We start from the raw sequence: 10,256 nt of genomic DNA, 5'->3' as shown, positions 1-10,256 counted from the left end.
TATTAACGAGCTTTCTTTATAGCTATAAAAATAGTTTCTAGGATATACTGTTCTGATTATCACCCTAGGTTTTGCAGTGCTCGTAATGCTGCCTGGTTATCAGTAAAAATAACTACGCGTTGTATTCAGCGGTGTAGGATAATAACCATGGCTAGTAAGATCCCTTATAGCTTGGCTGCGTAGATCATGGCCTCGGAGAGTTCTCTTATATATACTGATCATGTCTCATAGTATTGGGAGCAGACTGCTGCTGCTCTGACTCTGTCCTTTATACCACTTCCATCCGTGTACACCACTATTACAGACTGGTCTTGCCTGGTTATTACTTCGTGCTGTTCCATTGCCCTTTCAGTATTCTCGTCGATTATTATTTCTGGCGGTATCCAGTATGGTGCTGTTATAAATGGTTGGATATTCTCCAGGTTATCAAGACTTATTTGCCCAAGTTTCTATATAACAAGCTTGTTGATTTTCTGTAGTGGACTCCAGTCCCATGGGTGCCAGTGTAGGCTTATGTATCCCTGTCTCTTAATCTTGTCAGTGCGTGCTTCTCTTATTAAGTCCACGGTCTTGTTGGTCTGGAGCCTCAGGAAAGATTCCATCAACTGTTTCTCTAGTAGCTATTGCATGGGGAGCAGGTAGGTCTCTATATTCATTATTGTTATTGCTGTGGCTCTGAATATTTTTTTGATGGCTCTCATCGCCCTTCTGTAGATCTGAGTCAGAATCTGATGTTGTATTTGACAGTGGCCGTTGTCTGTTCCGAGTGTATACCATGCGGAACACCTGTAGAGGATTGCAGGAATTACTACTGCTTAGTAAATCTGGTATGGTTATATCAGACCCGCTCCCCATGTGCTCCCCGCTAGTGTTGTTAGAGATATTAGAAGGGGGGTAGCTTTCTTTTAGATATACTTAATTTGTTTATCTTATTTGAGCGCCGGATCCAGAATGACATCTAGATACATAGCAGTATGGATAGGCTGGACCTCTGTATTCTTGATCCTCACCGTTTCTGTTACATTGAATCTTGTTCTAGATTAGGTAAAGTGGATGAGCTGGTACTTTGCTAGTGAAAATCTTGATCTGTGAGTTCTAGCCCAGCTCTCTGCTTTTCAGTATGCTTATTCCAGCTTTTGGCAGTTTTGTTCCGCTGACGTGCTCCTGGTAAAGAAATATATGTTGTTAATTTATCCTGCTGTTTAGATATCTCGGCCGCCTGCTGTCTCTAGAAGGTCTGCATTGTAAAATAGATAGAGTATTAGAGAGAGCGGAGAGCCTTGCGGGATTTTTATATCAATATAGTACTTCTCTGATTCCAGTTTATTTATCTGTATTGTAGTGGTTCTCTCGCTGAGGAAGCTTGTGGTCTATTATATAGTATCTTTATTGATGCCTCTCTTGCGCAGGTTGTGGAGGAGTCGCTTATATAAGACATGATTAAATATACCGGAAATGTCCAGGAAGAGGGCGCTGGCAATATAAAATAATACTATTTTCTAGATTGTGTATATCCTCTCCAGTAGGAGATAAATTATTTATTTTATAAAGATTCCTCTCCTTTCCCCCATGTGTTGTAGTGGTAGGAGGCTGTACTTTTCCATTGTATAACTGATTTATCTTATTATGATTGACTTTATTATCTTGCCTAGTGTGTTTAGAAGTGTAACAGGGTAGTATAATTTTAGCTGTCTGTAATTGCTCTTCCCTGGTTTCCGGAGAGTGACTGTGACAGATTCATAAAAATAACAGGGACAGTAGTAGAGCCTGAGGCAGGTGTTGTACAGGCGTTGGAGAGGCTGTACTATATAAAAAGTAATGTGATGAAGTAGATAGCTCAGAATCATGTCCTTTCCAGGCGCCTTTCTCCAGGGTATTTATTTTATTGATCTAATGACTTTGTTGAGAGTAATCGGTATCTGTAGCCCTTAATATCCTCTAGGTCTACTTCCGGGGGAGGTGGAAAGAAAGCTTCTCTGAATAACTCTAGTTTTCTAGCTGTGTCCATTTCTATCTGCCTGTCTGGTTGTTGAAGTGGTAGTATGGATGTGGTACATGGCTTCCTGTTCCAGGCCCATTTTGCCAGCTTCCAAAGGCCATCAGAGGAGTTTATTACTTTCTTGATTCTTGCTCTGTAGTAGTCCTGTAATGTCTTTCTGATGAATCTTGTCTTACGGTTTTTCACTTGATGGTATACTTCCCAGGCTTCAGGTATTTATTTATGTTGGTACTGTTATTTTAGTTATTATACAAGTTGCTGAGCCTCTTTATACTCTCTTATCCATCCCGGGATCGACTGTGGACTTATTTGTGATTTCGGTATTGACTCTTAGATAGTTATTAAAATTGCTGATATTATTCCTTTAGTAGCACTGTTGATGTCTTCTTCCGTTTTCAGCCCGGTTGTGGTGGATATATGGTAGTCTAATGTTATATAGAGCTTCTCTCTATCTGTATATTCCCAGTTCCACCGTTCCGAGACTGTTCTGTTCCGGGTTAGTTTAGCCAGTACAGTTTCCAAGGGGATGTGGTCAGAGTCATGGTCAAGATCATTCCGTGGGTGACATCAGATAAAGCTGTCTTGTAGGCTTGGAATGGCCAGTGAAAGATCTATAGTTATTTCTGTGTTTCTTACTCTGAATGTGGCTGTTCCTGGCTTATATAGGAGGCCTAGCTGATACTCTTCTATTATTTGGAGGGCCTCTTCTGCCTCAGGGTCTGGTGTTTGCACCCTGAGTCTTTTCTAATAGGGATAGTGCAGGTTGAAGTCTCTGACCATAATTTGTTCTGTGTTTTTCCACCGGTCTAGCATTCTTTGTAATGTTGTTATAGCGCTGTTAGTGGGTTCGAGGCTTAGGACGGGGTTGTAGACGTTGTGAATGATGATAGTTTCCTCATGCGCACCCCACTTTAGCTCCAGTGATGGCTCGCGATCCTTTTATTTATAAAGAAGCAGACGTGAGTCTTCCTGTGGTCATAATAAACCACTTCGAAATGTTAAGAGATGGGATCATGGGTTGCATAGACAAAAGGGTTCTGCCATGGCTTCTGGATAGCTAATATATCATAACTTGTGATTTTCCTGTCTCGTAATAATGTGGCTATGACTTTGTCCCGAGACTTCATTACATTGTACTGCAGTATTGACAGAGTTGGTCGTGCGCTCATTGTTGGCTGGGGGTAATAGAAGAAGTTTTCTAATATTTATATTTTCTCTTCCGGGACTGCTTAGTTGCATGTATTCTCTCTTCCCAGGGTGGTATTTACAGGCCTTTCTAACAGTGCTGAGCGGTCCTGACTAGTCCTTGGGCTTTGACTTCTACCCCTCTAGCTGCTCTTCTGGGGCGATCGTGTTTGTTATCTATAATATGCTGCTTGCCATTCATCCTCTGCCGCGCGTGTTGATGGCTGGATAGTCCTTCAGAGATCATACTGATGAGATTGGCTAGCGGGCAGACTCGGGATTAATATATTAATCAAATTTACTAGGTTATTTTTTCTCTCAAGCGGATTTGAAGGCCTCTCTATGTCTCTGCCGGTAGTAGTTCCAGTAGCTGCTGGTCTTGATTCATCTGATTCGTTGTGGAAGATAGGACAGGTTTTTTGGGCTTACTCTATCTTTACTTGCTCTCTCCGTTTTCGCGGGCAAGCGTTGCTCCAGGCAGTGTATTGACTATTACATAGCACGCATTTGGACACGGGTTTTGGGTTAGTATCTCTTACTATATATTTCTTGGTATTGTGTGCTTCTGTGCAGTATCTGCATCTCTCTTTGGTGTCACACTGGAATCTGATATAGCTATATTTATGGTAATGATAGCACTGCTCGAGCCTGCATGACCGATTGTACAGGACATAATTATAGTAGATTATATTCAATACCAGTCCCTCTCGGATGACCCGGTTAGTGTGGTATTTTGTTATGAATTCTATGATAAGGAAAGAAGGCTGTTTTTCTTTTTTTTTTCTTAGTTAATTGTTTGATATAGGCTACTTTCACTTCTTTATGGAGTACGGCATTCTCTAATTTAATCTTCTTGATAGCTCTGTCTTGATTGTCGGTATTAATTGATTCCTTGTCGGTATGTACTCCGTGGACGATTACTTTATACGTGGGCTTAATCACTTGTGTGGTTATCTTGAGAATCTTGATCTATTTTTTTTCAGTACTCTTCAGTGTGTCTGTCTCTGCCGTGGTTACAGTGTGAAGTACTATATCGCTGCTTTTCAGCTACTTTGCTGTTATGATGTGTGGTGCTTTCCCAAGCAGGTTTATCCGTGATTTTAAGATATTATTTATTTGTTTGCGGAGGTCCTCCGGCGATATTTTGCGGAGAATAGCCGTGGAGTTTATATCAAGTTTTATTATGGTTTTCCTATTCTTGATACTTGCGGTTGTGGAGGCTCTGCTATTCGGCGTGGACGGGTACGAGGGCGTGCCCGAGCGGACTACATCTGCCCAGGAAGCGATTCGGGTGGCTGCATTGAGTGGCATGGGAGCGGGCGACGCGAGTATATTATTGACAGTATTTTTAATGAGGGTGATGTTCTCTGCAATCAGCTGTAAGCTGTTTAGTTTCCCCAGGATCTCCTGTGCCGAAGGTTGCTCTCGGGTTTTCTTAGCTAGTGTGATCACGCTATTCAGAAAGGCTTCCAGGGATTGGGCTGGTAATCTAACTGAAAAGATAAGTTGACCCAAAAACAAAAAGCTTAGTAATTTCCTCTAACTACGTCACAGTAGGTTCTGTCGGGCGGCCCAGGGGCACGCAGTACATAAGCACTGAATAAGTACTAACAACTCCCATCCTCAAGTACTTGCGCCATGGTTGTGGATGTTTTTGGGGGGTGGTGATTGGTGGTGGTGGTGGTGTGTAAAAGGAATGAAAGAGGTGACATGGAATGAAATTTTGAATTCGTGTGGTAAGAGGTGGCGTGAAAATCATGTGACCAAACTGCTTAGTAAGTAGTTTTCATTCCACGCGACGCTAAAAACCGACATAGCCGATCTGCAACCTCTGATCACGTAGACGCCCAACGTACGGCGGTGAATCGGAAGGCGAATAAGGCAGGCGGAACCGTGCCTCGTGAACGAAGCCATTTAGACAGGTTGGTGCCCGTCTTGGCGCGGTCAACGCAAGATCTGTAATGCGTTATGTGGCCCATTACTTGGCCCATTTCTCAACGATATATACACATAGGGACGATACAATGTATTTATGCAACTCTTATGGGAAATTGTAATAGCCCTGACCTACTTGGTAATTTGCTCCTCACCAAAGCAAAATAATTTCCTGAGTTTTTCCCTTGCGGTAACATCTGCAGTTATCAATATATAGGACACACGCAACTATAAGCAATTCAGTCAATAGTGCACTGTGACCAGTGCTGAGGATGGCATCAACTGCGTTTTTCCCTTGGAGTGGAGACGGCCGGGGAGTTGTTTGGCGAATCCATATCCCATCCGAAAGCCCCTAAACTTCAGGATCGACGGCGCGACGATTTTTCATCACATCAGCGGCTTGTTCGAGCATTCCCCTTCTTCTTTCATTTCTCATTGCTCTCTTTCTTTTCTTCTTCACTGAGGTTACATACATTAGGGACTGCTCTGGACACTGAAGCCAAAGAATTATCCCAGATTGACGACCGCACACTGAGCAGGCTATCAAACGAGCCAGAGGCCTAGAAGGAAAAACCACTATGCCGGGCGGCTGGGAAATATACTCGGGCCTTACGCTCACTCTCTATGATATTATTGTTCACTGGTTCAATGACAATTATGTGTGGCGATGTCCCTTTCCAGTCCTTGAAGCCTTCTTTGCGGCAAACGCTGGACCCCGCCATATGGACATTGGTGTCGGTACTGGGCTCTTCCCTGTAAAACATCGCGAGCAGATGCGGCAGAAAAACCAAGAGTGGCCTCAGCACTTGGCCCTTGTTGACATGAACCCTTCGTGCCTGCAAAAGGCTGCCGAGCGTATCGACTGTCCGAGCAAGACCGAATGTGTGCAAGCTAGTGTTCTTGAGCCGTTCACTGTCCCAGCCGGGGAAGGAAGCCTCGGCGCACCATCCAAGTTTGACTCTATATCAATGATGTACCTGCTGCATTGCCTACCTCCGCCAACAGATCACAAGGCGACTGTGTTTTCGCACCTGAAACGCCACTTGATTCCAGAAGGGACTCTATTTGGTGCTACTATCCTGGGCTATAAAGCACAGCACAACCTGCTCGGGCGTCTGACGATGCGCCTCTACAACCGGAAAGGCATTTTTGGGAACACGAATGATAGCCCAGAGGTTTTTTTCAAGGCACTGGAGAATGAGTTTGAGGAGGTTGAGACCCATATTGTGGGAGTGGTGCTGCTCTTTCGGGCTAGCAAACCCCGGTCAGCATGAATCACCTTCCAGATATTTCGCCCTGAAACGTCACCTGTGAATCTACGTTGAGAACGTGTGACAATATGGATCAAGTCGAGCGAGATGTGCATATCCGTACTGTTACACATTATTTTCCCTTCAGGGGTCCAGAGGCCTGTGGATGCCTTAGGCATGTGCGAAAATTCTGTTTTCTCAATATAGCATGGCAAGCACTTTTTGGACCCCATACATCGTCAAACAAATTTTACAGCTAAATAGTTTTAGGGCTATAAATAATCATTAAACCTAAGTAGGAGATCCGCACTATGTCTTAAAAGTTACATTTATCACTAGAATGTTATCTCACTCAGGCTACCGTCTAAGTGGTACCCTCGCTGGTGCCTCTAGAGATAGGTTTAGTGGAGCGGGACGTAGCAGTTCTGATAGGGGTAGTAGTTCTGGGTACATACTGCGAGGGGTTTCTTAGGAATCTTTGGAAGACTTTAACGAGCGGAAAGGGAGAAGCGGCATTGGTGGTGGCCTTAGTAGCCCACGGGAATAGTAGTCTTATTGCGGAGAGCTCTTTAGAAGAGAATAATAGATTAGGTTGCCTTATATTATATATATATATACCGAGCTAAATATAGATAGGAAATTGTTGAGCATGTTTAAAGACTCGTGGTGTCCAAAAACAGTCCGCCTGATAGTTTTGTCTTCCTACGGCTCCGATCTGTTCCGATCTTGTCTGCGTTATCGGCAAATGAGATTTAGCAGAGCCCGAACAATCCAGTATCTTCACCATGTGATACCCTTTGTGAAAAGAGAGTTGAGCAAATAGTTGTTGATGATCAAACCATCTACACAGGATTCCAATAGCAACGGAGATAATGAATGCCGGGATTTCCAACCTTGAATGGCGCCTGGACTCCGGGCCCGTGAGATGAACAAAGGGGCTCGACAAATGGGCTTGACAAATCGGCCTGAGGAAGCGGGTCGCCGATCTTTTCTCAGCTTGCCGATCTTTTCTCAGCTTGCCGATCTTTTCTCAGCTTGCCGATCCCTGGGTCTCGCTGCTTCTGCAAGATCGCCATCTCGATCTCAACAGACAATGGGTGCGATAAAGCAACCAGTTTCGGAGTTAGTTATCCCGACGCTGATGCTGACACGTAGAGCTAGTATGTGCATGGATGCCCTGAATATGAGGGGTGGATAAGAAGGTCAGGCTTTGCTACCGCAATATTGCCACGAGCCAGCAGATTATCTAGGTTGTCGATCGACATGGAAGAGAACCCGTGCAAAATCCAGTCAGGACTGGGAATGGACGAATTGTCCACGCCATTGATCCTTTTCCACGATGCAGGCGACACTGTGTTTCCGTATTTCTGCTTGGGAGAGTTACTTCGGCCGTTTTACGGCATCAACATTTCCCACTTCGATCAAGGAGGCAAATGGGACCGTGGTATTCGTTAGATGGGAGTTGACTATTCACATTTACTTCGGTCAGCCATCGGATCTGGGGCCGTCATCCTGGGAGGTAAGATTGTTCTTAGCGCCAAAGCGGAAGCTCGGGCACTAACAATAGTGTGCTTCTGAACGCAGGATGGTCTCTTGGGGGCTGCGTTGCCTTAGAACTTGCATCTCGATTAATGAGGCTTTCCCAGTACACGGTGTAGGGTGTTGTCATGATCAACAGTGCCTTCCCAACCCCCAGGATCACGAGTCAGTATCCACCGCATGATCGCTGAGGTAGCTGCCAGCTTCCAGCTACCGGCCCGTATGTCCGATGCCCGGCGGGTGCAAGCGCAGCAATGCACTTTGTACGCTCACAAGATGCAGCGTGACTGGTGGCCGCCATAGTTTGCGTCAGGACTGCCTCTTAAAATATTCATACGCGCCGCCGATTCGGTGCATTTTAACCCCGGTGCGAAGCCCCGCTACCTCGATCTCATCCGAAACTGGGCGTACCTGGGATGGGAGGAATACGATACAAGCTTCATCCAAGCCTGTATGGGAATCCCAGGCAACCATTTTACCATTTTTGATGACCAACATGTCTGACTCCCTTTGTATTTGTCATGACGTTGCTGGTAATGCCGCAGTGTCACCGAATAACGACTAAATTCCGGGAAGCTTGCGCAATGTTGACTATGTTAACTCAATCACAACAGCCAAATCTCGAATGATCGACATTGCATCAGCATCCCTGTCTCCGAAATGCTTGCGTGGGGATCCCCAGCATGTGCAATCGGCAGCTGCAAATTGGGGGCAGAATGGGTAAGCTGCATCAATATAAGACATGCCATCTTTTAATGTCCAATAATCCCTTGGTGATACGGCCCCATTGATATTCCAGAAAAAGACAAATTGCATTCCCAAAATCCTTAGACTGACTGGGCCGCTGGACCATATATCACTATAATAGATAAGGTTAAAGTACTTGGCTTAGATAACGTCTCCAGTAAATGTATTAACATCACACCCTTCACAGTCATCGAGGCACATGCACTGTCTGAGAGTGCGCAGAAGGATCTAATCAGAAGCAATGAGCGCTTTTGCTCTAACATCCATATCCATACACTTATTAGACCATATTCTTTTAAGCCTAGTTACTTGCTCAGCACATCCACGGTAATCACACCAGGATGTAGAAGGTATTCCGACAACCCATATCTCCAGTTAAGAAGGTTTCCGGGGGTGGTAGTATTAATAGTAAGCCTTAGGGTTCTGAATACATTCCAACAATAAAATATCCGGGCCAATCATAAAACTTTAGCAGTCGTCACGGAACCAGGACTAAAATATTTGCGTTATCGGGTAGACATCTCTCAAAAAATACAAATAGTATCTGCGCACTGATTCAGAGGGCTGGATTTCAAGCGCTGTATGAAGTGCTATAACATCAGATACCAATAAAAAGCCTGTGATGGCGAGTAACATGACTGAGGCATGTGATGTAGTTTTCACTTACTTTGTTTGTTCTGTTTGCTTCGCCTTGCTTGCTTATCTTTATTATTTATATATGTTTCTCTATATTCCTTTTCTTTCCCCTCTTATATTCAATATTCTAGTTTAGATACTCTGAATAAGATTATTTAATTAGCTCTTATATAATATTAAATATTACAGTTATTTATTCTTTTTTTTAAAAATACTACAAGCAGCTAGTTATCTAGCAAAGTTGCTAGTATCTATCTAATATATATTTAGTAATATTAAAATAGCTAAGATGGAACAGCCTAAACTAAATCTTTTAAAAAAATTATTAATTAATAATTTTTTTAAATTATAATAATTAAAGAAAGCCAGGCTGGCTCTACTTTATATAAAAAAAATCTGAGATAATACCTGACTATTCTACTTAATAAAGAAACTGATAACTATAGAAAGATTATCTAAAAAAAATTTAATAAAATATATAAGAAAAATTTAAAAAAAACTTTTAATCTAATTCTTAATCTTATAAATAAAATAGAATTAGAACTGAATACTATAACTGATAAGTATAATATATTTATCCAGAAACAGAATAAACTAGTTAAAAAATATAATAATATTTTCCAGAAATATAGTATATAGATAGTAATAATAATATATTATATAATCTATAATAACCAGAGAGCTGAGATCTTTAAATCTAAGAAATTTTTAAAAATTTTTAATTTTTTAGTATTTAATAATAAAAAGACTCTGACTTTTAAAGACTAGTTATTTATAATATAATAAAAATTAAAAGTTAATATAGATTATTTAATTATACTAATTATTTAACACGTGTATATAAATAATTACTGTAAAGAAAATACTTGAAAATATATAATATTCTAATTTTATTTTAAAATAACTAATTCTTATAAAAATATTATTAATATATTAGAATATTTAAAGACAATCTTTACTGACCT

At 42.1% G+C, this 10,256-nt stretch overlaps 3 protein-coding genes across 3 annotated transcripts; 1 reads left to right on the top strand and 2 right to left on the bottom strand.

Moving 5' to 3' along the window:
- Window positions 1–620: 620 nt before the first annotated feature.
- BO83DRAFT_315179 (uncharacterized protein) lies at window positions 621–815 on the bottom strand (the record flags this gene model as incomplete). The annotated part of the gene is made up of 1 exon (XM_025527607.1): window positions 621–815. A coding segment is annotated over one exon (195 nt), but the record flags the coding sequence as incomplete, so codon positions are not given.
- A 3,416-nt stretch (window positions 816–4,231) lies between these two features.
- Window positions 4,232–4,675, bottom strand: BO83DRAFT_315242 (uncharacterized protein; the record flags this gene model as incomplete). Its single annotated transcript, XM_025527612.1, has 1 exon — window positions 4,232–4,675. A coding segment is annotated over one exon (444 nt), but the record flags the coding sequence as incomplete, so codon positions are not given.
- Window positions 4,676–5,841: 1,166 nt separating this feature from the next.
- Window positions 5,842–8,537, top strand: BO83DRAFT_399912 (thioesterase domain-containing protein; the record flags this gene model as incomplete). The annotated part of the gene is made up of 9 exons (XM_025533362.1): window positions 5,842–6,001; window positions 6,263–6,383; window positions 7,220–7,289; window positions 7,531–7,810; window positions 7,832–7,888; window positions 7,954–8,023; window positions 8,079–8,191; window positions 8,222–8,406; window positions 8,454–8,537. 9 exons carry the CDS (start codon window positions 5,842–5,844, stop codon window positions 8,535–8,537), a joined length of 1,140 nt encoding a protein of 379 aa, XP_025387128.1.
- Between the last annotated feature and the right edge of the window lie 1,719 nt (window positions 8,538–10,256).

The sequence above is a fragment of the Aspergillus eucalypticola genome (assembly GCF_003184535.1).
Source record: "Aspergillus eucalypticola CBS 122712 chromosome Unknown BO83scaffold_16, whole genome shotgun sequence".
NCBI lineage: Eukaryota > Fungi > Ascomycota > Eurotiomycetes > Eurotiales > Aspergillaceae > Aspergillus > Aspergillus eucalypticola.
This window is presented reverse-complemented; position numbering and strand designations above follow the sequence as displayed.